At 49.0% G+C, this 27367-nt stretch overlaps 2 protein-coding genes across 5 annotated transcripts; one reads left to right on the top strand and one right to left on the bottom strand.

Annotated features, from left to right (window-relative positions):
• Positions 1-2828: 2828 nt before the first annotated feature.
• Positions 2829-10942, bottom strand: LOC122391086 (protein no-on-transient A-like). Of its 3 annotated transcripts, none has more exons than XM_043384683.1 (8): positions 10480-10942; positions 7753-7974; positions 6119-6420; positions 5780-5888; positions 5150-5527; positions 4498-4651; positions 3753-3802; positions 2829-3511 (listed from the first exon to the last, which is right to left on the bottom strand). In XM_043384683.1, the coding sequence occupies exons 1-8, from the start codon at positions 10810-10812 to the stop codon at positions 3326-3328; spliced, it is 1734 nt and encodes a 577-aa protein (XP_043240618.1). In that variant the 5' UTR covers positions 10813-10942; the 3' UTR covers positions 2829-3325. The 3 variants fall into 3 exon arrangements, with proteins under 3 accessions (XP_043240618.1, XP_043240619.1, XP_043240617.1); XM_043384684.1 differs by having other exon boundaries at positions 4498-4618; positions 10480-10928; XM_043384682.1 differs by having other exon boundaries at positions 4498-4621; positions 10480-10909.
• A 931-nt stretch (positions 10943-11873) lies between these two features.
• LOC122391087 (nucleoside diphosphate-linked moiety X motif 17-like) lies at positions 11874-27042 on the top strand. 2 transcript variants are annotated; one of them, XM_043384685.1, is made up of 6 exons: positions 11874-12250; positions 12941-12993; positions 22323-22518; positions 25546-25763; positions 25917-26049; positions 26303-27042. In XM_043384685.1, the coding sequence occupies exons 1-6, from the start codon at positions 12073-12075 to the stop codon at positions 26464-26466; spliced, it is 942 nt and encodes a 313-aa protein (XP_043240620.1). In that variant the 5' UTR covers positions 11874-12072; the 3' UTR covers positions 26467-27042. The 2 variants fall into 2 exon arrangements, with proteins under 2 accessions (XP_043240620.1, XP_043240622.1); XM_043384687.1 differs by lacking the exon at positions 11874-12250 and adding an exon at positions 12616-12818.
• Positions 27043-27367: the final 325 nt, after the last annotated feature.

Below are 27367 nucleotides of genomic sequence, written 5' to 3' on the forward strand. Positions count from 1 at the left end.
CCTACGCCAGATCCAGAACACTGATAGCATTGACCTTCCATATCGGCTTCTGCATCTTCACCTTTTATGAAGAACAGATGTGCCGTGCTTAAACTTCTTGATCATCTTTTTGTCTCTGGATCATACACATAGACCCAGCATTCGTCACAAGTCATTAAATGATCGAAGATGTCTTCAATATCCTAAAAAAAGCCTAGTTTTCATTTCGAAAGGCCAAGACGCATTTTTCTCTTGAACAAAGTAGACACACGAACTTCTAAGCGGGCTGACTCCTTTATCGTCTGTCGTTCTTCGCCGATAATATTTTCAGGCACTGCCAGCATTGAGACCTTTCTGTTGCACAATCATTTGAAAGGTCACACGACGATCTGTAAGGATGAGGTCCTCCACTTCCTTCACAGTCACCACCTTGTCAGTCACTGGTAGTCACTCACTTCTTGACTCCCCTGCAAGGGTCATGCAACCAAGTTGAAAATTGTTTCTTCATTTTCGGTAAGTGCATTAGATGGGCTTTCCTAGCTATAAACTAATTTCACGTTCTTGATGTATTTTCTCAGTGTGATACCGTTTCAAATGCATTAGTTGGATGACGGTTCGGTCCTCAATGGGCCCAATACTCATCTTTTTTACTTCTAAGTCTCTCCTACATAAGATAAAACCACTTCTCAGGATTCTCTTTGCGGGAACATTGTTCTTAAGAACCAAATATAATACCAACCAAAAATCATCAAAATCGGTCTAAATCTTCTATGTGATGATCAGAACTTTTCGATACCCCCTCGTACCGTCCGATACAAGAATATTCCAGCTCAGCTATTTGGGGGTAAACATCATTAAAACTGGTAGAAGACATGTACGATAACCAAGCAATGCATGAACAAGAACGCTTATGAACATTCCATACGGTTATGGAATATAATAACATCTAAAAATTGTAAACATAGTTGGTAACCTAGCAAGACATGCTTTTCCGTGTTTCACAGAACAATGGCGATGGGCCTGAAACCCCGGCCTGGCTCATTCGAACGACCGCGAAGAGAAATATAATTGGAAACCATAAATTGGAACTGACGCCAGCTGTGGAGGGCTAGATAGGTGGCCACTTTGCCCCACTCTCCCCTACAGTCGATTTTGTAGGCTGTTGAAAGCGCAGATTATAACCACAACATTCATCTCCCAGGGCATTTTGTTAACACGTGTTTAGTTTAGTACGATTATGCTTTTGTCTGGTGGTCGAGTCCTGGATATTGCATATACCTACTCGCGCTGGATATACGCACTTTACCGGTCTACATGCCTTGCTGTTACGAGTCGTACAAACGTCCCCATTCCCAGGGGCGCGGGAACTACTTTCCGACTGGGGGGGGGGGGGGGGCACACCATAATAGAGATCAACCTAGGGTACCCCCAAATCTAGTTTTCTCACCGGTCTTAGGCCACTTATTTTTCACCCCTCGGCTTTTTCAACAAAAAAAGAAAACAATTGCAAAAAAGTGTGGTATTCCGTCTCAAAGCTGTGGGGGCACCGCCCCCACGGCCCCAGAGTTGGGGGGGGGGGGGGCAAGCTGCCCCCACTGCCCCCCGGCTCCCGCGCCTATGCCCATTCCAGTCCTGCGTGGCGCGTCTTCCCAGTCTCGGCGCTCTAACGGCGCGGCGCTGATGGCCTCGGCTCAGTGACGTCATCGGATCTTTGTCCGCCTGATCCCCTCCGTCGCCGTTTCACGGGCATTTGGCCGCGTGAGGGCCCTTTCGGTGACATCCATATTGCCTGCACCGTTACCCGCCGGCTTTGTGAGCCAATAAAATATAATTAAGTCGTATATCACACATTCGCACGAACCGCACGAGCCATTCAACATAAAGTCACAATTGAATAAATTCATTTTGAATGCAGTGGGCAGGTTGTAAAATACGCATGATTTTAGCATAAAAACGGATATCGCATAAACTGCAGAAAATGGCTGGGCCATCGTATGCTGCCTTTCACGGAATCACCTGGCATACAAATGTCACAGATGTCAGATGCCAAAGCATCGACAACAAAAAGCGTGGCCAAGAAAATGTCAAGAAGGTCATCGGGTTATATAATGCACAAAACTGAAAGCGCTTTCCACCAAAAAGGAAGCCGTTGCTCGGCCCCAGGCAGGACTCAGGACTCTTTTTAAGATAGGTGTCAGATACACCGACCGCGTTTGGCGTCATAAGCCGACCGAAGACGTCACCAAATGAATATGCTATGGCGCATAAGCACATCACAGGTAAAAGGCTATTTATGAGTCACGTTATATGATCACCAATGACCCTGAGCTGAATGTTACCTACTGCCTGCCTTTGAAGTATTTATAGATTACACACTTCACCGGAGGAAAAGCACCGCTGAGCGGTCTGTCAGTATCGCTCTGCGCCTTTTTCGTCCATTAGCCGACAGAACCCAGCGACTTTACTATACATGATATGGATCGGATATCCAAACATCAGAAATAACCATCGCGTGCCCGCTGGCCGACTTCAGCCGCCCGTCCGCACGTAACTTGGACAGTTATAACCCCGAGACGACGAAACCCAATGAAAAAACTGACGTTCGTGCCGAGCGGCACAGCATCACTTCAGGCGCACACTGCTAGCGCCATCTAGGAGCGTTATTGTAAGCATGCACGAGTTATGCGAGCTCCAGGTGCAACTACTACTGTTATCAGAGACTCGCGGCGCAGCATCCCAGCTCCAGCCTCTCCCGGTGGCGTATATTGACGAAATTATAATATCCCGCAATGTTCCTTCAGCAGCTTGTCATCAACATCCCAATAAGGTATTCGATTAGAAACAAGATGGCTGATTTTCGGTATATTTTCAGAAGCGGAGCAGATCGCGGCACCCGGACTAACGCGCAGATGCAGTGAGTCTAGCTACGGGAGTACACGGAGCACGAGCGGCCCAATGTCGCCCCATGAAACGGGACTGGGAGTCGTCCGTAGCAAAATGATATCCAAAGGTCGGACAATGAAAACAACCGATGAAGTGCCGATGGTTTCCGAGCGTTTCTCGATAAACTGGATGACCGCGTGACAAACGCATCTAAAACCGCTCTCATACGGATGCAGAAACTGGATGACACCTATTCGAGCGCACGCACCCGCTCTCATACAAACACTCACACTCTGACAGACACACAGCTCAGACACTCTGACACTCGCACTCCTCCGGTGCAGCGGGTCTGCTCAGCCCGCGCCGTGGCCTCCTCCTGTCTCCATCTCTCCGTGTACCCGAGCGGCCATCCTCCGGCCCGCCTCTCCGCCCCGCTGCCGCCGCGCGCCCCGCCAGTCGGCACTTACAGCACGCGCGGGCGCTTGTTGGGGAAGTCCATGCCCATTCCCTCCTCCATGGGTCGTCCGCGTCCGCCGGCGGCACCTCCGCGCGGAGGTCCTCCGCGGAATCCGCCGCGGCCGCCGCGGAAACCGGGCGGGGGCGCGCCGCGACCGCGAGCGCCGAAGCCGCCCATCTCCATGCCGCCCACCTGCCGATGGAGGGTCAGAGCTCAGTCTCGACAAGGGTACCACCCGCGGCAACCGACAAATGCATCGCACCCAGATCGGTGGTCACAATGAACGACATAAGCCAGTCGTCGGGTAAAATACTTCAAGTGTGGAAAAAAATGCCTCCCTCTGACACTCATAGTCTCACACACCGATTCGAACGATTTTGCATGAGCAAGATTACGAGACAATATCACAAAGGAAGCAGATTAGTCAGCTTACCTGGCCGGCTCCACGTCCTCCGCGACCAGCCATACCCGGCGGCGGTCCACCTGGCGAAGAGAAACAGACACTCAGTTTCACGGAGCGGCCACCCGATCGGCGCGCCAGCACATCGGTCTCTGGGGTACTCGAGTCATTACCTAGCCCCGGAGGACGGGATCAGTAATCACGTGGCATGTAGAAAATAGCCTCTCCAGCCAACAGGTCAAGCATTATGGGGTCTTGTTTTATTCATCGCTGCTGATAGTGACAGACAACCACAACATCGTTTAGGTATACAGAACGGGGTCAGATCAGTCAGATGTAACGTGCTTTCTGAATGCTGATCTTGAAATAAGCACCATTCTGCGACAGTACTCCGAAGTGAGCCACATGCCTCTTACGATCGTTCCCACCATAGAACTCTATCCCTTTATCGCCAATCCTCCTGAACCCCCCCCCCCCTCCTCGTGCTATAACTCGCCCCTCCACCCCATCACCAATCACACACAGCAGCTTTTCCGGTCCATACTGCCCGGCCCACCACTAAACGAAGCCCCTCTCAGCTACTCAGCTATTCGATTACCACACATCCCCTCCCACACCCTCACGTCTCCCTCCCCTCCTTACCGCAGGGCGGCTGCTCCTGCCCTGTCCCGTCCCTCTGCTTACCGTAGGGCGACTGCTCCTGCACGGCTCCGGTCCACAAGTCCCCCTTCTTACCGTAGGGCGACTGCTCCTGCCCGGCTCCCGTCCCTCTGCTTACCGTAGGGCGACTGCTCCTGCCCGGCTCCGGTCCACACGTCGCTGCCGTAGCCGGCGTCGGGCGCCGCACCCGGGGGCGGCGCGCCCGCTCCTCCAGCGCCGCCGTCCCAGATGGCCTGCTCCTGCTGGTCCAGAAGGCTGTTCAGCTCGTTGGCCTGCCGCACAGAGCCGGGCCGGGGCGTCACTCACCGGCTCCGCACGGCGGGCGGTGCAGATAAGGATAGTGCACTTACAGGATTAGCATATAATGCAGGCGTTTCCCGACAAAAAGGAAGGTGCGTTACGACGCCACCTCGTTAAAGCTTATAGCCATTATGGTAGAATATGCGATAAATCATTGGTGGTTACTTTGTGAAAAAGCAAGCGGGAAATAACATTTTTGAAGCTGCTGGGCAATGAACATGACCAATGATCGGCAGACGCATCGCGCATGCAAGGTGCATACTCCTTTCAGGTATTTCACCCAGTTACGTTACCTGTTTTATGAAGCTAAGCAAGCGGGAAACAAAACAGCAGTCAATAAGCGACCGACATCACAGTCAATACCAGCACGCATAAACATGCGCTAAGCGAGCAGCTGCACTGACTTTAGCCAGGTGGCATCATTCCCGTTAGTCCCTCGCTACCCGCGCTACCGCTCGCTCGCAACTAACCTGCATGAACAGCTGGTTCTCCTGCTGGCGGCGCTTCAGGTCGTCCTCGGACTGGCGCATGCGCGACTGCATCGACTCCTGGCGGCGCTGCATCTCCTCCTCCATGCGGCGTCGCTCCTGCTCGCGCTGCGCCTGGCGCACGTCCCAGTCACTCTTGGTGCGCTCCTGCTCCATCTCTCTGCGGCGCAGCTGTTCGCGCAGCATCTCCGTCTCGTGCTCGCGGCGCGCAAAGTCCATCTGGTCGCGCAGCTTCTCCATTTCCATCTTCATCTCCTGGTCGAGCTGTTCGCGGCGCTGCTTCTCCAGCTCGTACAGCTGCTTCCAGCGGTTACCGTACTCGGCTTCGAACGAGCCGGGCATGGCCAGACGGGGCCCCACCTGTCACGACGGGACGGTGTCAGCGGCGGTGTATAGCGCAGAGGGGACGGACCAGTATCCATAGATTAAGCTAACTATACCAACAGAAACGTGTTCTCACGTCAGTTCTCCTGAAACCTCTGATCACATTTCTCTGATTAATGAATATGCCCGCACATACTTCCTGAAACTGTCAATCGACCACAAAACCGCAGTGAAAACATTCACCCATCACAGCCTCATGGCCGCCAGTATGGACGTCCATGGACTCACCGATCGTTCGCGCATGTACTCGTGGTTCTTCTTGGGCAGCACTTGTTCGGAGAGGCCGTCCTCCAGATCTTCTTCGTTCATCGGCTCCACCTCGACCGGACAGAGGCCCCTATCGAACGGTCAGACACACGGTCAGAGGCGGAACGATCGCAACCAATGTTTCACACTATTGTAATGCAATTGGCAAACGAGAAACATTGGCAGTCTTCATAATCAAGATACCCAAGCATTGTTCCGTAAAGACATACATTTTTTAACGTGCAACACAATATTTTTTCGACATATTTGAGTAGGAGGAACAGCTTATGGCTGCTGGGAGCCGTATGAATCGGTACTGACTCTGTGAGGAAGAAGCTGCTCTCGGTGCACTTCTTCAGACAGAAGAGGGCGCACGGCTTCTTAGCGAACTCGATGATGCCGACGCCGGTGGACTTTCCGCGCTCGTCGACCACCACGGTGGCGCGCTCCAGCTCGCCGAAGATGGAGAAGGCCAGCTCGAGCAGCTCGTTGCTGACCCAGGGCGAGAGCCGCTTCACCTTCAGCGTGCAGCCCATGGCCGAGAAGCGCACCTTCAGCATCCGGCCGTTACGCATGGTGCCGTTCAGGGCCTGGCGTGCCTTTTCCGCGTTGGCGCGGTAATCCTGTCCGCAGAAATAAATGTTATTAGGCCTCATTGAGATGTCAGGGCGGTATGGTAGGAACCTGTTGTGCCACATGTTTGGCGGCGTTTTGGCCATAGGTTTTGGCTCCATTTTTACAGAACGATATACCGGGTGGCCCAGAAAAAACGTTTCCAACTTTAAATCAATATTTCTCAGAAAGTGATAAAGATACAACCTTGAAACTTCGAATAGTCAATGCGGCACACATTTTCAGTAAATGGTGTGATTTTCATGGTGTTCGGTAAATAACTTTTTAAATGGTTCGTGTTTCAAGCATGCCATGTAAAAATTACTTTTTTGCTCCGATGTTTACTAAAAAATGTGAGTGAACGGGTCACTTTCACCCCGCGGCACCGCGGCCTAGAGCCATGACTTCTACTGGCAGCTAGTCTCATTGATGGTTCGGGTCTCAGGATGACACATTCCCTCAGGCAACCACGATGGCTCTGTGCCAGCGGCATCGGAAGAAATTTCCAGTTTTCTAACCATCTTGTGGCTCAAATGCTTTCCTGGCTGACATTCCTGGGAAAAGGTAGCTTTTCAACCATATTGTTTTGGCATCTGCTGGCAATGTTGTTTTTCATAAGCTATTCTGTGGTCTTCTGGCACAGGAACCAGTCTGCTTTAGTTTGTTTTCCTTATCCGGTCGATTTACTGTTTGATCTACTGAAAGGAGAGTAATCAGCAGTAATCCATGCATCGTGCCACTCCTGCTCGAAACATGATTTGGTGTTGAAACGAATGACATCCATGAGCACCATTTTGGTTCAGTATTTGAATATTTGGCACATAAGTGAGACAAAAATATTTAAAATAAGAACATACGTGTTGGTTTCATTCACGTGCTCTATTTTTTATTCTTTTTTTTATAACATGGGACGTCTAACCCAATCATCACTATCGTTTCACATTGGCAAAAAAGCAAAAAGGTCTTGCTTAATTCAACTCAAGATTGCCAGCTTGAAAATGATGGTATAGTGTTATAAATTGGCATACCAATGCGCAAAGAAATGACGCAAACTTGATGAAAATTTTGGCTCGCTATTTGTACTCGTATTTGATATACAGGCCTCCAAAGTTCGGAACGTTTTTTCTGGGCCACCCGGTAGAGCACTACGTCACGCTTATTGCAGCACCATGAAGAATACTATCATACCGATATTATACTATCAAAACGCATTAAAATATTTAAGAAGAAGAATTACTGATATGAGTTAAGTTCAGAATTACTATAAATTCAGTTCAAATAGCTAACCAGCACATTTAACAACCATGCCATCATATTCCATTTACAGGTAGAAGACCACCTACCAGCTTGACGAATCCGAACGCCTTCTCGAGGTTGATGTACGGTTCGGCGATCTCTCCGAAGACGGAGAACATCTCCTGGAACTCGTCCATGGTGGTGTCGTCGGTCAGGTTGCCGACGAACAGGCGGCACTTGTTGGTGAACTTCTTGGGCTCCTTGTTGTCATTGACGGGCAGGTCGTAGGTGGGGCCGCCGATCTGCTGCAGCTTGTCGTTCAGCCGGTCCTGACAGCAGGCAGACACCGGACGTCAGTAAACTCACCGAGCCGCTGCACCCGAGAGTCCGTCCGAGCGGCCAGGGGACCGGATACAATTATCCAAAGTTCGACCTCAAATACGAAAACTTACCTGCAACACGTCATTCATTCCCAATAATTATACTTTTGTCATTAAAAAGCTCTAGTGTTTTGATTGGTGGAGTGATAAGGCCAGACTGTAAGTGCTAAGCTCACTTAGCATAGACCCTGAGCTGCATTGCTGTTCTGACTGCTTAGTATGTAAACTTCCGCTCATGTTGAGTACTGGGTGCTGGGTCCACTCTGGTAAAATGTTTCACTTCACTGCCGCTCCTCATGACAACGAAATATTAGGAGTTCGGTCACTGAACAATCATACTTTACATTTCACTTTTTACATCTACAAATACATAATCCCTAATTCTGTAGTGCCAATTCAAGGATTGTTTGACTGTCGCTGGCTGGTGCAGAATTTCAGCCTAGTTTGGTGTAAGCACGGTTTAGCCTAGGTTCGGCCGCCGCTTTGCATCAACAGGCTGCCACCTTGCTGGCATTTCTTTGCTTTTCATCATGTGGTCTGAGCGATGGGCTAATCAGAGACCAAGAAAAAATAGCAATGAGTTTCCATATATAAGAAAACTAGCACCATGCTGATAAAAATCCAACAGCAAAGATTACCCTGGTGTGGGTTCATTTCTTGGGCGATTTACATTGCTGCCTCTATTGCCATATTTCTGGGCTACTCTGCCGCGTATCACGATTTCGATGATATATCGTCGGTCTCGATGAAGGCCTGGCCCTGATAAGTGCTGATTTTCCACGCGGTGCTACGTGAACTTTTTCCGTGTGGTGCAGATTTTCCAAGAGCATGCAGGCATAATTGTGGAAGAGTGCTGCACTACACTACAGCACCTGTACAACACCACCCAGAACGATTATATTATGTAATGGAGACCTGGCAGGGAGCGCCAGTGGGCCATTGGTCCACAGCTGGGTTCACTTATCACTATAACAGCTCACGAACATTTTGATCAATCAATGCTCAGAGGCCAGAGCCAAGATTCTGGTTGACTTCGAGCCTGACTTATCACTATCCAGTCAGAGCTTGAAGGGTATCACAACAAACTTGTTTAATGTTTATTGCACGCATTGCACCCAGCATTATGGGTTGATTGGCTTACGTCATCTTTTAAGCTAAAGGATTGCTTAGATTATATATTCAATTTCAAATCAAATAATGCATACCAATTATAATTGACACACATTTTTAAATACCTTCAATGGTATCCTTCAGTGGTATACTCCCTGGGAATGCAACAGCCAAATAGGCATTTCCAACTATTACCCCTGAATATTCAGCCTGTCATATGCAGCCTTGCACTGGTCCATTTATTAGTTTCTGGAGCAATACAAGTGTAGGAACACTTCCAAATACCAAGGGATAATTTTTGTCATTTTTTCAGTGTTTGCAGTTGCAGATTCCAAGTCTCAGTGTGGGATGTTGCACGTTTTCCTCAGAGCTGGGAGCAGCAACTCTACTGCCATTCTTTGCAGTCTAGAGCCTAGACTGAAGTTAGAGTCTGGGGTAGAGTATCAGAGGCCACCTAAGTGCCTTCAGCTTCAGTGGCAGGCAAGGGCCTAGCAGGCAGGAGCACCTGAAAGGTCATAAGTGTTTGACTCAGGGCCCTAAATAGCAAGCACTAGTCCCTGAAGCTCAGGTACAAAAATGAGTCCTTAGCCTTAAGGCATCCAATGCTCCTTTTGAGAGCATCATAAAGACCCTCCAGAAGCTTTCCTGCTGGTCTGGTGGGCCCAAACCTGCCAAAAGGGTGAAAATCCCCACCAGCTCACACAAAAGTCTGAAAGTTGTGCCACAGGACTTAAATTGTTTTCTGTGGCTACACTGCACCACTGAAGCCCCCAGTACCATGATGGAATTAACTGAAACAGGGTCATAACATCATTCAGTTCATCATTAATTTGCACATGTCTGGTGCATCTGTGCATAAAGTTCCTCTTCCTTCATCTTCCTTCTCTCAAAGGAAACAAAAAAGGGAACTTGACCAGCTTAGGCTGGCAGAAAAGCCAGTTTTAGCACTGTACCTACTACATTTTCTCTTGCACCACTTCATGTAACTCAAAATCATAAAATCAAAATCATAGGACAGCAGGCACATCAGTAGAGGACCTCCATGTCAACAAGAACATGCCAAAACTGTGACTCTACGAATCTTGCCTAAAGCAGGATAAAAGCAACTGAACAGCCTGAAATGTCACAAGCAGACCACTGGGCCCCATTTCACTGCCATGACAGGACAGTGCGCCAAATGCATCAGTGTATTGGGTTTCCATGGAAACATCAACAAACTCAAGATGCTCACAACGCCGGATCATTGAGGCAAATTTATCTCAAACGCTGCACCAATACCTTAGCGCAGCGCACTGTAGTGTCGTGTCATAGAACAGGGCCCTGATCTTACATCTGAGCACGTACCTCTGGGTTCCTGGGGCCTCCCATGCCCCCTCGTCCTCCACGGCCTCCACGTCCCCGGAACTCTCCGCCGCCGCGTCCGCGGAACTCTCCACCTCCACGCCCCCGGTCGCCACCGCCATGGCCCCCTCTTCCCCTGTATTCGCCACCACCGCCACGTCCACGGTCTCCACCACCTCGGCCTCTGAATCCTCCACGGCCACGGCCTTCACCGCGTCCACGGCCATCGAATCCGCCGCGACCCCTTCCCCTGAAACCACCGGGACTCCCTGAACCACCATCGCCCATAAGTGGCGGTGGACCCCCATTATGGGGAGACGGTGCTTCATCCCCCATATTAGGTTATACAAATAAAACGCAATATATCGTAATTTTCGAGAAATTGGGAGCCGGGCGCCTCCTGCGACCACGCGGCGGAAGCCAAAGGAAATGGACGCCGGTCGAATTTGTAGAAATTGGTTTGGCTCAAGCATGAGGTGTATTGACTCCTAATGGTAACAAACGCTCATTGTTATAAATGACGTCAGATTAAATAAAACACGCATTTTCTGTTTCAATTATGTTTTTTTGTGAAATTTAAGCTGCCTAATAATATTTTTTTACTAAAATTAAACAAAATTTACTTATATTTGCTTTTTTTATTCACATATTTAGGATATTGACATCATTCTAATAAAGTGCTTTTGAGGGGCCTTGCTTTTGAGTCACATTCTTTCAAAAAACGAGCAAATCCAATACTATTCTCGTTAGGTCTTCGAGATAATCTTATTTTACATAATCTTTTATTTTTAAATTACCTAAATGAATTTATTTGGCCTATTTAAAAGGCAATTGACGTGATCAATTGAAACAAAAATTTAAAAGTCTGAAATAGGGATGTAAAAATATTGCCTACGTTCATGCCGCGAATGCTACATTTCTGAAAAAACAACGCATCTCATGCTCAAGGCTATAGAACTCCCTCATTCCAGTCGGGGAAACTATGGTAAAATCTGCTATTTTTAGCAGTCTGCTATTTTAGCAGAAATCTGCTAAAATGGGTACGCATGTGACGTCATCGTACCCAAATATAGCAGATTTGGGTACGGCCCCATACAAAAGCAGATCTGCACCCTAATTGAAGCAAATGCGCATCAAATGCCTGGCAGATTCATGATTAGAATAGTGCTGAGAATGTCCTCTGATATTTTGTTCAGATCCGACTATTTTCAAATAATGAATTTGAAAATAGTCTGATCTGAACAAAAATAGCAGAGATCACTCTCAGCACTATTCTCATCATGAATCTGCCAGGCATTTGATGCGCATTTGCTTCAATTAGGGTGCAGATCTGCTTTTGAATGGGGCCGTACCCAAATCTGCTATATTTGGGTACGATGACGTCACATGCGTACCCATTTTTAGCAGATTTCTGCTAAAAATAGCAGACTGCTAAAAATAGCAGATTTTACCATAGTTTCCCCGACTGATTCTTATAATTTATTAAAAAATGAAAATTATGAGTTTAGGTCACACTAAGGTTCAGATATAAATTGAATATGTTAGAGGATTGGGACAACGTGAAATAAGGCATTACAAGCTCGTATATCATCAGTTATGAGTGTTATTTATAACTACAGAGCAATACTGTTGTACATATTTGAAAGGAACAGTCGAAGATTAGCATCATTCAAGGACTGCATCTTGGATCAATTTGGCTATAAGGATGTGAATGGACTAGTTGCAATTAAACAAGACATTGCAGCTGATTCAATTCTTATTTGCAAAGCATCATGTAAGTTTAAAATAAATATTTTTATTTGTGTGATGAGGTATTTATTGGGTAAATCCGTGAGTCTATGCTGCCTTTGCAATTGCGATGGTAGGTTTGTCAGTGTTGGGGTAGGTAATGTGTAAATTAGGTACCTTTACCATTACGTGTGGGTTTTATTCACATTGCATAAATTTGTTCTATTTCAATGTGTATGTCATTATATTGTTAATCTTTGTACATGCAATGGACTTTTGAATTCAATTTTTCTGCTGAAACTCTGAAAGGGTACGAAAGGACTTCTTCTCAATGTTTGCCTGGCTTCTTACGATTGTGTTTTTTTATTGAGATCATTTATTTTTTGATGTTCTGTTGAAGCTTTTGATCATTTGTTATGTTTAACTTTCTCAAACTTTTGCTTTGCTCTTTGTTCTTTGTTATTTTATTTATTTTGGCATGAAACATGCTCTCTTACTGATGTATATTTGGTTTGAGAACAGTTAACTGAATGGAATGCCTCAATATTACACCTTGAATAAGAATGAACATTGCAAATCCAAATACAAGAAACTGCACATGAATTCTTGCTAGGGTAAGGCATGTTAACTGCTGCTTTTTTGCAATGTGATTGTAATACTCAAAATTGTATTCTTTTTGTGCTCAATGCCATATTTTGGGCTTAGCTATGATTGAATTGCTTGCTTCCATTTTCAGCATCAGAAACTGAAGCACTGAGGAAAGATGGATGGACTGTATCACTTCTTCAGGTTAGTTGCTGCTGTGAATTGTGATGTCTTAGCTTGTAAAGTTGTGTTGTTGTTTTGACATGTTACCTGTATCTGTATCTTGTACTCAGACCAGTGGTCATGTGATGGTGGTTATTTGTTTGCTGTTCTTTTTATTGGTGACAAGGTGGTTGTTCCATCATTGAATAAAATCTCATGGGATAATAGCAACAGACAATATTTGATTTTACCCAACCAGCTGCAAAGCCATATTTTGGAACATATGGGCATTTGGTTTCATGAAAGCATGACTTTCATGCTCCTTACATGTTTGTTTCTTAACTCTCTCCCGTATTGGTGTTTAAGCCAGCCTCAAATGTATACGGGGGGGGGGAGGGGTGTTGCCCGTGACAAGAGGAAGCCGATGATACCCAATTTTAAGATCCTAGGTCGTTGGTTGACCTTCCAGGTCAGGTCAGTGACCCAAAAGCCGTAATCGCCACGCTTTTTGTGGGAGGCTTTTGATGTCCATACATACATACATATTACATACATACATACATATTACATACATACATACATACATACATACATACATACATACATACATACATACATACACAAAAAGTCGGGTAAAATCGGGACCTGGTAGAACGTCGTAAAGCGTGGCTGTTATGAGGTTGTTTTTGGGGTGCTGATCACAAATATCATGTTAGTTTTGATCACAGATGTCTTCATGCATTTAGGCCAGGTCAGGTCAACCAGTAGGGGTCCTGCTGGGTAAACATAGTACGTGTCAGCCACCTCTGACAGCTTCGTAACATTTTACGAATACACCAAAACTACTTCGTAAATGTTCATATGGTTGCTAAATTCGAATTCAGCTCCATAAACTAGCCTAGAAACATGTAAAATTAGAATAAGTGAACCGAGGTCACCAAAGGTCAATGACCCGACCTGACCTTCAGGTGGCCTTGACATATACACTGTGACCTTGACACCCACCCTAATGCATGGGACCAACATCATATCACATGTTTGAACGCTTGAAACCATGAAATGACGGCAAACGCGCGGCTAATGCGAGCTGACATACGCCGAATCGCGATACCGGCCAAACATGGTCTCGGCAAATAGGTCACAGGTTAAAGGGCATTGGGGTCAGGGTCATGAAATTATCAAGGTAGGTGTAAAATTGATCAACTAGAAGGTTCTGAAAGTTGAGTGGCGATCGGCCGCTTTTTACGCGATTTATTCGCGAAAAACCGAGGGGTCCGTTAGACCCCCCCCTTCATACGGATACGGGCGAGGGTTAAGAAAACAGGATCTGCCTGGGACCTTTGACACTCATACTTGTTGGGGGTCAGATGGAGCTCCTTCGGCTTTCTGCAAATAACCCGTGAAAAACGCGGCCGATTGCGACGAAACTTTCAGTGTCCATCAGATCATCAATTTTACACATACCCTGAAAATTTAATGAACCTGACCCACATTACCCTGACTTGTGACATGTTTCCCGGGAACACGTCAGGCCGGCCGCCGAAATCGCGATTCTTTGTGTCGGGGCATGATATCCAATATCCATGTCTTTCCAGACTTTTTGTGGCTGGATACTTGCCAACATGGGAAATGATGTTTGTCTCGTGCATTATGGTGGATGCTTAGGTTACTTGAGGGTCAGGTCAACGTCATTGCCCTTTGGTGACCTCCTGCGATTTAATCGAGTTTTACGATTTTTAGGGAAGTGTTTGGAGCTGATTTTGATTTTTACACTCATGTGGACATTTGAGAAATGGTTTTGGTACCTACACCACATGTGACGAAACTGTCAGTGGCATTGTACGCGTATTTTGCAACGATGTTCCGTCCTCTATCTCATCGACATGCCTGATGTACGTACGCTGATGACGTGAAACTGCTGAGGCGGATTCGCTCTCCCGACGATGCTGTCACCCTTCAGGCCGATTTAGACATCCTATCTTCTTGGTCCACCGTTTGGAAACTAAAACTTGACCCAGCAAAATGCACCTTTGCTCTGCGTAAAAAGCTTGTCATGACGTCATACTCCATTGGCAATGTCACCCTGGATCGCGTATCTGAGATGCGTGATTTAGGCGTTATTCTGGACTCAAAATTGAACTCCGCTTCTCACATCGATGACGTCGTCGGGAGGGCGAATCGTGCCTTGGGGACTTACCTGCGATCGCTCCAAATCTCACGTGCGCGGACATGGCGCAGGTTCGAGCCAGCACCCCTTATTACGGCATTCAACGCTCACGTTCGTTCTGTTTTGGAGTTTGGCAGCATTATTTGGTCGGGCGCCGCAGTGTCTCACATGGCGCGACTGGACAGGGTCCAGCATAAGTTTTTAATTTGGATAGCTGTTAACTCTAATCGCCCTTCAAACTCATTTGACTACGCACAGCTATTGCTCCACTTCGCCGTTCTAACCACAAAACAGCGCCTGGCGAAACATGACCTCGCCTTCCTACATGGCGTCTTCGGGGGTCGTGTTGACTCCGTGGAAATTCTGGGCAGCTTCGGACTTGCTGTCCCAGCCAGGGCAACTCGCGCGCAACCTTGTCTTAAAGGTAGTGTGCCACCTTTGAAAGATTTCCCATTTTATTTTTCCTAGGATAAGAAGCTTCTGTTTTTACCTAATATCGCAAAAAAAATCAAAAATGGGCCTGGAATAGTGCCTTTTTCGCCTAAAAGTTTTTCGGTTTTTAGATATGTATAACAACTGTAGTGGGCTCACCTGCAAACAGGCGTCGGGCAACAATCGCGAATGCGGCGCACTTGTGACAATAAGCAAAGGTCATTATAGTGTTACGACCATACGACGTACGGGAATGAGTTATCAGCTGTCTAATCGTAGACAACACAATGTCGAGCCTTAAACTGTAAGCCCGTATTGGTATTGTTTCTTTTATTTGGCTGTCGAACATTATTTATGGTTTGAAATATGATTTTATGTAAAATAATTGATATGAAAAAGCCGTCTTATAAGTTATGACCCCATTTCACCACACGCAAGTGGCAGAAATGACAATGATCAGCTGACGCATTTTCTTGGCCGAAGTCAGAGCGCGCGGCCCGACGCACCACGCGTATTTGGAAATTCCGACCTCGACGAGCATCAGAAGCCACCTAACAGGCGTGTTCGAAACCGCAGGAGATGATGATGAACGGGTTTATCGAAACTTGATTGGATGAGCATATCGGTAATAGCGATTTCAGTGTGTGCATTTATTGTTCATAGTGGTGTGAAATGTGGTTGGGGTACGACCGACAACCCGTCGGGGCGAATTTCGCACTGGGGTAGGTACTCAAAATTTGAAGAATTTAAGACGTTTCCATGAGTTTTGAAGGTATGGATAAGTTCTAAAAATCCGGTTCTCCTTATCTGGGCCATTAACTCCATACGGTCCAAGAAAGCTGGCACACTACCTTTAATGTCCCAGCCGCCAGAGTAGGCACCATCAAAGGTGGATTGTTTTGCCGTCTACCACGTCGGATTAATAGCCTGTAACAGGTGACTCCTGGAGCGGATATTTTTGGAAGGTGCTCTCGGTTTATGAAGTGGTTGTCTGTGTTCGTTCGCCATACAGTGTGAAGTTTTAACAATGTGTGTCGTATTTATTGTTTTTATATGTCTGACTCCGTCTATTATTGGGTTTCCGGACCTGTTGATGGTATGCAATAAATACAATACAAATACAAATAATGTGGATAGCTGGCGTTACACCCTCTGGTCGACCTGACCTGACCTGAGCCAACATACGCTAAATGATGTATAAATACTTTATCTTTGATCAAACAAAAGCAAATACCTACCAAAGACGAAATCAGGACCCCAAAACCCGCCACAACTTCCCTTAAAGAAGTTGTAGCAGCTGGTCCCAGTGTTTTCGACTTTGGGTCATTGACCTGACCTGGAACTTTGGAAGATCAACCAATGGTTTGGGACCGTATAAGTGGATATCATCAGGTTTTTTCGTCTCGGGCAGCACACTCGTTTTTTTTTTCGTGAAGATCCAGCTCGACCAGGCGCCGAACGGCTGAGGGGGGTGGGGGTGGGGAGGGGGACGGGCCCTCTCCCGCACCCAGTGGCGCAGCCAGGATTTCGTTTCGGGGGGGTCATCGCCTCCAAAGCGGGCCCCCTAGTGTGCGGGCCCCCCACCCATTTTTCAGAATCTTTCCATATTTCATACGCATTCTGCTGAGCGGGCCCCCTTTACCTGCATGATAACCGTGAGCGAGTTTGAATCGGAAAATTTTGATAGAACAATAGCTCGGTAATCACCCGGTGTTCAATTTCCACGTGAATTGACCATGACAGAAATATGTTACTATGACGTATGAATTCGTATCTTTCGAGGCCGAAATGTGCCCCTTCCGCAATATGCATAGCATATATGCAAACGGAACTGTTGTCTGCTTCTGCCGGACAAGATTTAAGCAGTCCTACGTGCCTGTCCTAACTCAGTCATCTATTGGCTGCTGTAGTAGATTGTGCTTTATTCTTCTTCATTACGTGAATTCGCTCACAAGCAGTTTTAACCCTCGCCGGCACAGGGGGGGAGGGGATGATGCAACCTCCCCCCTAAGGTTTTTCGCGAATAACTCGGGTAAAAATCGGCCGATCGCAACCAAACTTTCAGTACCCTCGCGTTGATCAGTTTTACACCTACCCTAGAAATTTCATGACCCTGACCCAAATGGCCTTTGACCTGTGACCTACTTTCCGAGACCATGTTTGGCCAGAATCGCGATTCGGCGTATGCCGGCTCGCACTAGCCGCGCGTTTGCAGTCTTTCCGTGGTTTCAAGCATTCAAACATGTGAGTTGATGCTGCTCCCATGCATTAGGGTGGATGTCAAGGTCACCTGAAGGTCAGGTCAGGTCATTGACCTATGATGACCTCGGTACTTTTTTCGAATTATGCATGTTTCCAGGCTAGTTTTTGGAGCTGAATCCGAATTTAGCAACCATTTGAACATTTACGAAGTAGTTTTGGTGCCTTCGTAACATGTTACGAAGCTGCCAGAGGCGGCTGGCACGTAGGTACTACGAATACCCGGCAGGACCCCTACTGGTTGACCTGACCTGACCTGACCCGACCTGGCTTAAATGCATAAAGACCTCATCTGTTATCAAAACTAACATGATAACTATTCATGATCAGTACCCCGAAAAACCCTATAGCAGCCACAATTAACGACGTTCTAACAGGTCCCGATTTTCCCGATTTTTCGGTCATTGACCTGACCTGGAAGGTCAACCAATGACCAAGAACCTTAAAATTGGGTATCGTCGGCTTCCTCTCGTCACGGGGAACACGCTCGTATTTCCCGCGAAGCTCTAGCTCGATCATGGGCCAAACACGAAGGGGTCGTACCACCCCCCCCCCCCCTCTTGTGCCGTCGAAGGACGCAAAATGGCCGGAATGGCCTGTGCCGGCGAGAGTTAACGCGCTCATATGGGACATGTATTGCCATGGGCCGGGTTTGTTGTGGCGTGGTGATGTGGTGACGTACAGGGTGTCCCATAAGTTCGTTCTCACCTACATTTTACGTTTTTAGGCTCTCTTGCTTAAAGACACGCTGAAATTGGTTCGTTACTGAGCTTACGTGGTTGCCATGGCTGGTAGAAATATGCTCCACAGTAACTAATTTCTGTAGACAAAATAGTTTTTGGTAGAGAGCCCGTTTCCTACACAGACGGCTAACGCCGCAACATAGAGGTCTCCAATACGGGTACGTCTCGGTATTTAGTCAGCACGTGACCATTCGCGACGATTGAGGGTGATTGAGGCCTACCAGTCTGTAGACAATGTCCATCGCTAACTGGACGCACAGTCAGCAAGTGACACCGATGATTTGTCGGGAGTCAATCATTGCAAGTTTATCCTCTTTTTTGTCAGCTCTCAGGAGTGAGCCATGTGGCCAAAACTGTGTAGCGCCAAAGTGGCCATCAAAAAGGTCAAGGGGTTAGAAAGTTGGTAAGCAGACTTTTCAAGATGGATTACCAGCTGTCTAAAATTGTTCTTACGGGGTACATAACTCAAGGTGACTAAAGCTTTGCTTACCGGAGGGCTCAAAACAGTCAAAAACGTCTTAAAATGGCCAAACATGAGTTTCGTTATGCCTGAGGCTAAAAAAACTAAGGGGCTGAGGACATCAACCAGGTCATCTGGACTAACTAGTCCACGTTCGAGATGAAACACCCGTCCAAACCCGAAAACAACCCCATAAGGGCGAAGGAGGAGGCCTCCGTTTCGTCCCGTTATGTTCCTATGCGAAAGGCCAAGATCACGGTATTGTGGGGTTATAGGCGTCCAGACGCTGACCAGGTTGCGATTGGTGTCCCAGAAACAGCTTTGGGAAGCATAATGCTTTTCCAAGAAAATCTAGGAGGAGTTTCAGCCCTCAAGCTGAACTCGAACCGCGAGTATGAACACATTTATAGAGGAGAAAATGGCATCCGAGAGGTCGTAGGCCCATCTTCAGGCAAGACAGTGCATCAGTGCACAGGCCAAGCAAAGCTTAAAAGCGGTGGAAGGAGACTGTGACAGGCGTTTGTGGCAAGACCACATGCCAGGCACCTCATCGGATCAAAATTTCATAAAAAATTGTTGGTTATGCTGAAATTTAGGCTCGTCGAAGCGTAGCGCTGTTCCAGCCTCGAGGAGCTCACGGCGCATGTCAAGTCAGTCTGGGTTAACTTTAAGCCTGCTATGCAGCCAAACATGCCGGTTAGCATGCCGCAGCATGTGTTCATGTGTTTGCCTATTAAATGGGGAGCACATTGAGGGGTCATAAATATATCAAAACGCAAAGTACTCTGTTTCACATGCAAATAAAATGTGAGAACGAACTTATGGGACACCCTGTAGATTCTGTCTGCTATCGAGGTCCCGGCATGGTGTTACTTAGCGCGGGGTACGGGCCCGACCGTTGCGCCAAGTGCGCTGAAATTTGCGCAACTTATAGATTAAGGATGGGCAACGTGCCTTTGAGGGTCTCAGCTCGATCGGATTGATAGCGAGCACATGACGCGTGCTCAAAAAGTGCAAATTCGCGTTATGGACTTTACATGTATGTATAAATCGGCTTGCAAAATCGGGCGAAAATGACTAAATTTGCCAGACACTGGTCCGGTCCCCGTGCAGTATCTCGGTAACCGTGGGCCCAATCGCCACGGGGTATCGTGTAGAGAATCGAAAGGGCTATCGAATGGTGTGCGGTGCAGGGATGGCACGCGCCACGTGCACCCGTGAGGGCACTTATGCTGGGAAATTTACGTTTCGGACAGATTTGGGACTTAATGCTATTTTCGGGTGACTGTTTGACGGAGCGGGTTCAAACAACGCCTGTTGGCAAAAGAAATGTACCGCCTCTCATGGAAAAATTGTGAAAAGCTAATTGATCAAAAACAAGGTGGAACAAATCGCTGGAGAGAATGGTATTTGTTAATGACTTACTTAATTACACGGGTTTTACTGCATAACCTGGTACGGTTGACAGTTGAAAATGGCATAGTTGGGAAGACCATTCAATTTTGTCCAAAATCCAATCATCGCTTTTGCATGACGAGCAACAGTATTCTTAAAAATATAAATGTTAGAAACCTCTACATAGGAATTCATCGATGGCTGTCATTTTTCAATAACCTACGTCAACCGTTGTTATAAACTACACATGACATGTTCTATAGTAGAACGCATGCTTATCAGACACGAGCACCTCGATGCAATGGATATTTTTTCCCAATCCAAAATGCTTAGCCGTCAAAAAGCAATCAACCGAAATGGATACATCACCCACGGACACAAGACCAACCAAACGCCCACCGATCGAAAATACCCCTTATTCGCTTTGCGGAGCAAGCGGGTCACCCTAGCGGGCCCCATTCAACCAGGGGCCCGGGCCCTATCCATACGGGGGCCCGGGCCACGTCCACCTGGGGCTCCGGGCCCCGTCCACCCGGGGCTCCGGGGCCCGTCCACCAGGGGGCCCGGGCCCCATCCATCCGGGGGCCGGGCCCCGTTCTCCCGGGGGCCGGGCCCCGTTCTCCCGGGGGCCGGGCCCCGTTCTCCCGGGGGCCGGGCCCCATTCACCCGGGGGTCCGACGTCCACCCGGGGCCCGGGGCCCGTTCTACCGGGGGCCCAGACCTATCCACGGGGGTCCCGGGCCCCATCCACCCAGGGGGCCCGGGCCCATTCTCCCAGGGGCCCGGGTCAATTCTCCCGGGGGCCCGGGCCCGTTCTCCAATCTCCCGGGGCCCCGGGCCCGTTCTCCCTGGGGCCCGGGCCCCATCCACCCAGGAGGCCCAGGCCCGTTCTCCCAGGGGTCCAGATCAATTCTCCCGGGGGCCCGGGCCCGTTCTCCGGGAGGCCCGGGTCCGTTCTCCAATCTCCCGGGGCCCGGGGCCCGTTCTCCCGGGGGCCCGGACCCATCAACGGGGGGGGGGGGGGGTCGGGCCCCATCCACCCAGGAGGCCCGGGCCCGTTCTCCCAGGGGCCCGGGTCAATTCTCCCGGGGGCCCGGGCCCGTTCTCCGGGAGGCCCGGGTCCGTTCTCCAATCTCCCGGGGCCCGGGGCCCGTTCTCCCGGGGGTCCGGACCCATCAACGGGGGGGGGGGGGCCGGCCCCATCCACCCAGGAGGCCCGGGCCCGTTCTCCCGGGGGCCTGGGCCCCGTCCACCTGGGCCCTAGGCCGGCCCCATCCACCCAGGAGGCCCGGGCCCGTTCTCCCAGGGGCCGGGCCCGTTCTCCCGGGGGCCCGGGCCCCGTCCACCTGGGGCCCCAGGCCGACCCCTCACCCGTGGTGTCCCAGTAGGCATTTCTCGAAGCGGGCTCGTCCGATTAGATTAGGGCCTCTCTCCTCCCTCTCTCTCTCTCTCTCTCTCTCTCTCTCTCTCTCTCTCTCTCTCTCTCTCCTCTCTCTCTCTCTCTCTCTCTCTCTCTCTCTCTCTCTCTCTCTCTCTCTCTCTCTCGAGCGGGCCCCTGACAAAAATTTCGGGGGGGGGTCAGCTGACCCTCTGACCCCCCCCTGGCTGCGCCACTGCCCGCACCCTACGTTAGTGGCTGTTTAAACACCAATACGGGCGAGGTTAAAGGACCTTATTTTCAAAATTGCCCCATGGTATTCGGCTGCACAGTATCGTATCGTCGGTGGACACAATTGAACGCACTGTCAGTATCACCGGCAGAGCGCGTCTATTTGTGGACAACGGTCATGTGACCGACCTAGGTCAGGTCGCTAACTGACAGCATACCAGGCATCACCTGTCACCGGGTGGCGTTTTCCGGGGCCCGGGTTGGAGTTCCGGCGCGGACCGTTCACCTGCCTGCCGTGCTCCTCAGCACAACACCTGCTGTCCGGTGCTGTACATGACGCCGCGCGTGCGCGACTCCCTGCCGCCGGAGATCGCCGGCCGAGGCGTCAACGTCGGCATCTGCGTGATGGTGGAGAGCGCCGACCGGGCCGTGCTGCTCACCTGCCGGTCGGCGCACATGCGCACCTTCGCCGGCGCCTGGGTGCCGCCCGGCGGTCACATAGGTCAGTGGGTGCCGCCCGGAGGTCACATAGGTCAGTGGGTGCCGCCCGGAGGTCACATAGCCAGGTCAGTGAATCGGGCCCGGAGGTCACATAGATCAGTGGGTGCCGACGGACGGTCACATAGGTCAGTGGGTGCCGCCCGACGGTCACATAGGTCGGTGGGTGCCGACTGGCGGCCTCATAAGTCGATAGATAGGGGGTAACGGTCAGTGGGGAAAATAGTGGGAGGGAAGACCGGTCATTTGTCAGTGGGGCGATAATGATTCCCGGATGAAAAGTCAAAACGTTAAAAGTAAACGGATAAAAAGTCAAAGGACATAAAGTCAACAGACAGAAAGTCAACATCGCAAGAAGTCAAAGGACAAAATGTCAAATGAACAAAAAGTCAACCTGCCAAAAAGTCAACACGCCAGAAGTCAACAAGCTAAAAGTCAACACGCAAGAAGTCAAAAGACATAATGTCGAAGAGACAAAAAGCCGACATGTCAAAAAGTCAACGCGCTAAAAGTCAACACGCTAAAAGTCAACACGCATAAAGTCAACACGCAAAATGTCAACGCGCAAAAAGTCAACACGCAAAAAGTCAACACGCTAAAAGTCAACACGCCTAAAAGTCAACCCGCTAAAAGTCAACACGCGAAAGGTCAACATGCTAAAAGTCAACAGGCTAAAAGTCAACATGCTTAAAAGTCAACACGCTAAAAGTTAACACACAAAAAGTCAAGTTCAAGCAAATAGTTCATAGGTGGGCGAAAAGTTGATGCACAAAATGTAGTCAACAGCAAAAAGTAGTCTTTAACAGCAGTCGTTAACTAAGTCGGTACAAGTACGCCGCAGCCCGCGTCTCCGGTCGGCGACTGACCCGCGCCGGGCCACCTGATCCCCGGCCGCCGCCCGCTGGGCGCCGGCTGCACCGCATAGCGCGTCTCGGCGCGTCCCCGTGCGTGCCCCGACACTACCGATAAGAACGCTCCTACCTATTTTTATTTTGCTTTAAAAAGTATATTGGGAATGTGAACTTATCTATATAAAGTTAGCGTACTGTGCCTGCTGGTGGCGGGGGGGGGGGGGGGGGCAGTTCCGATAAGGAGACGTAGGGCGGAGGCGAAGATGAAGGAGAGGGACAGTAACTGGTGGCCACAATGCGCTATACTTGTCACCTCTCTTTGGACGTCACAGCTCCGAGGTCCTAAAAAATTGTGTTTTTAGCAATCGCATCTTTCGATGAAAATTGGTCTCCCACCTCGAAAGTCAGTAACTTTCGATGAAAATTGGTCACCTTAATTGTATGCAGTCCGTGAATATTAACAGGTTGTTGTCTGTTGATGCTGATATGAGCGTTCCTTTCAAGGCAGGACAATCCGACAATCACACAATTGCCTCTCGTTCCAACTTCCACCTATCTTAAAGAAACGACGCGCTTTACTATTGTACCAATTGTACCATACAATACGCTTGAACTATAATAAAAGTGTGAAATCGCTTATAGAGCCCGTGACGGAATCAATTGATGAGAAACGTCTCCCTACACAATATAGGAAATTTGAACAAGCGAACTTTTCGTATCGGTTACATTCCGGGTTACTATATTTGTTGAAATAATTCCAGTAAACTGCGCCTGGGACAGCCAGTTGTCTCGAAGGATCATGTAACGCCGCCTCATGACAACCTTACCATGCGAGCGAGCTCCCACCTAGCACGTAAGTGTCAACGTTTGTGTGTCAGATTTCAGCCAAGCATGCCCGTGTGACCAGCTGAGTCGCGGTTGCGGGCCATGGGAATCCCCATCAGTCGCGCAATGGAGACAGTCTCGCTTCAATGTCCAATGATGCAGGTTATATTGTGCAGCATCCTGCTTAATTGTGTACAGCTGTTTGTAAATGTTATCTCATGTATGTAATGACTGATGATCCAGGGGTCATTGACTTTGTCTCTTTGACTTGTCCTTTTGAGTTTTTGGATTTTGGATTTTTTCCTTTGGATTTTTTGTAATTTGACTTTATGTCCTGTTGACTTTTCGTCTTTTGACCTTTTGTCCTCTTCACTTTTTGTCCTTTTGACTTTTTGTCCCTTTGATTTTTTGTCCTTTTGACTTTTTGGACTTTGACTATATGTCTTTTTGACTTTTTGACCTTTTGACTTTTTATTTTGACTTCATGCCCGGTTGACTTGTTGTTTTTTGACTTTTTGTCCTTTTGGTTTTTTGGATTTTGACTTTATGTCCTGTTTACCTTTTGTCTTTCGACTTTTGTCCTTTTTACTTTTTGGCAATTTGACTTTTTGCCGTTTTTACTTTTTGTCTTTTGACCTTATGTCCATTTGACTTTTTGTCTTTTGACTTCTATGCTAGTTGACTTTTTGTTCACTGACTTTTTCGCAATTTCACTTTTTATCTTTTGACGTTTTATCCTTTTTGACTTTTTGCCTTTTGACTTTCCTCTTTGTTGACCTTTTACCTGTTGACTTTTAAGATTTTTGACTTCTTGCTTTTGACGTAATGTCTGTTGACTTATCATCCTTTTACCTTTTATCATTTGACTTTTTGTCCGGAACCCGGCGGTAATAGTGGCCAGTGGGGCATTAGATGTTCCGGGCTGACAGTGTGGGAAATGGAAACAGCATTTTTAACGTTTCATTGGGGTGCGCTTTGCGGAGCATTGCTGGTCTTTTTGTTTGCTTTAGAGTGGGTCTGTTGCTCATTGCAGCGATGGTTTCGTTTGCATCTACTCTGTGTTTGCCGATATGTCGCCTGCGCGGCTCACCGGCCTGCGCCCACTGTGCCGGCACCCCGGCCGACCAGGCCGCTCTCCGTGGGGTGTCGGCGGGCGCGGGCCGGCACACTAACACAGGTGTCTCAGGGCTTGCCGGGACGGAGACAGCTCGGATCAGTAGTATATGCACCTGACAAACGATTGACGGTGGTGACAGCTTACTATATCAGCCAGTCAGCCACCGTGTTTGATTTGATGGCTGATCCTGACCTGACCCGACTTTGACTCGTCCTGACGATCCGCTTGGGCTCGGCAGAGGCGGGTGAGACAATTGTCGAGGCGGGGCTGCGGGAGCTGTTCGAGGAGACGGGTCTGGACCTCCGCGACTCCCGGCTGGTGGTGGAGACACTCGGTCTCTGGGAGTCGGTATACCCACACCTGCTGAGTGCCGGTGACCCGCGCCGACACCACCTGGTCGTCTACCTGCACGTGCTGGTGCCGCAGCCGGCCGACCAGATCCTCCGGCGGCTGAAGGTGAGAACCGGGGGTATTAACTGCCGTGGGTAACTGCGTGGAGTTCGATGCGGACAGTTATGTGGAAACCGACATGCTGACAGAGTAGACACTAACCGGATATTTTAGACAGAATGTATGAAAGCTGACTGTGCCCGTCCGTTGTCCTATTAGCTGGACCCCGAGGAGGTGCAGGCGGCCATGTTCCTGACGAGCGAGCTGGTCTCCAGCATCGTGGCCAGCAGCGCCACCCTGCAGCAGGGACCGGCCTCCTCCTACGAGGTTCTGGTCGTCGACGAACAAAGAGGTCAGTGCTGGCTCCGATTGGCTAGTTAGGTGGTTACCTGGTTGCGTGTACCGTGCCACAGACTGTGCTAGAGGGGCGCCGATGGTTGCTCATATTCCTGCTGTTCGGTGAGCAGGGCAAAATATCGGGTTATTCGTTCAACGGCGCTTTAGCAATGATTGCTGATAACATGGCTCTACCGTTCTTTCCGCACCTCTGCGCGTGAGTCGTGAGTGACCCCATCTGACCTCCCCCCCCCTCTTCCCGTCGGTAGACTCCGGTCAGACCGTGGTGCAGATCGACTCTACCTCCGTGTACCAGCGCACGACCGCCTGTCGGCCGCGCGACATCGCGCTCCGCTCGGAGCGCATCACCTTCGGCACCCACTTCGCACTGGAGCGCTGGCTGCAGCGGGCGCAGCAGCGCAGCTCTCTGTGACGTGCCGCCCGGGGCCCGCCCGGTCTGGTGGCCGGCCCGCCCTGGCTGTGAGGCGGCGCCGGCCGACCGACGGTGGACCCCGGGCAGACGGCGCCAACGGGCAGAATGTGGGCGACTATCAAAACTGGGGAGGTGTGTGCAGTGCCTTAGATGTGATATTTGTGGGAGTAGTGCTGTGTGTTTGTGTATGTGTTTGTGTGGGGGGGAAGGAGGGGGAATAAGGGCAAGATGATGGAGATTTCTACAACACACGATTTAGGAAGCACCTACATCCAGTGCTCACTTTGCTATATGTCGTTCGACGTTCGTTATTAAAAGGGTCGCCATTTCCCGTAAACAGCTCAGTTATTGATGAACAATCTACGAGATTTTGCATTACCGGCTTTTTGGCAATGCTTATATGGTTATCATGATAATCAGAGTCGTATCTATTCGCAACTGATGCTTCTGCATCAGCTTGAGCGAGACTCTTGTTGCGTGCCCTGAAATTTGTCACATAGCCGTTGGTATTTTTGCTTGTAGCGGCCGGGGCATTCGTGCTTGAACAGTTTTGATGTGTTATTTTGCGCTTATGTCGCTTTTATTTTGAATGTCCATGTTTCGTGGCCATTCGTGTTTGTTGTATATTTCGTTTTTGTCGAATGATATCGCGATACCTGGACGATATCGCGTATTTTACCTTTTTAACTTGGTCCGTGACAGGAGCTTATGTTACATCAATGCACATAATTAAATGCGCAAATGCAATAGCAAGATGATTTTATAATCGGGTGATGTTGATTGTTTTAGGTGCTGCTAGTTTTGTTTCACCGCAACTGAAAACCATTGGGCAATTCCACGACAAATCACCTAATTTTTTTTCCAATTGTTCACCATGACCTCTCCGATTTTGCTCAAATTT

This window comes from Amphibalanus amphitrite, unplaced genomic scaffold (genome assembly GCF_019059575.1).
Source record: "Amphibalanus amphitrite isolate SeventyFive unplaced genomic scaffold, NRLGWU_Aamphi_draft 000421F_arrow, whole genome shotgun sequence".
NCBI classification, from domain to species: domain Eukaryota; kingdom Metazoa; phylum Arthropoda; class Thecostraca; order Balanomorpha; family Balanidae; genus Amphibalanus; species Amphibalanus amphitrite.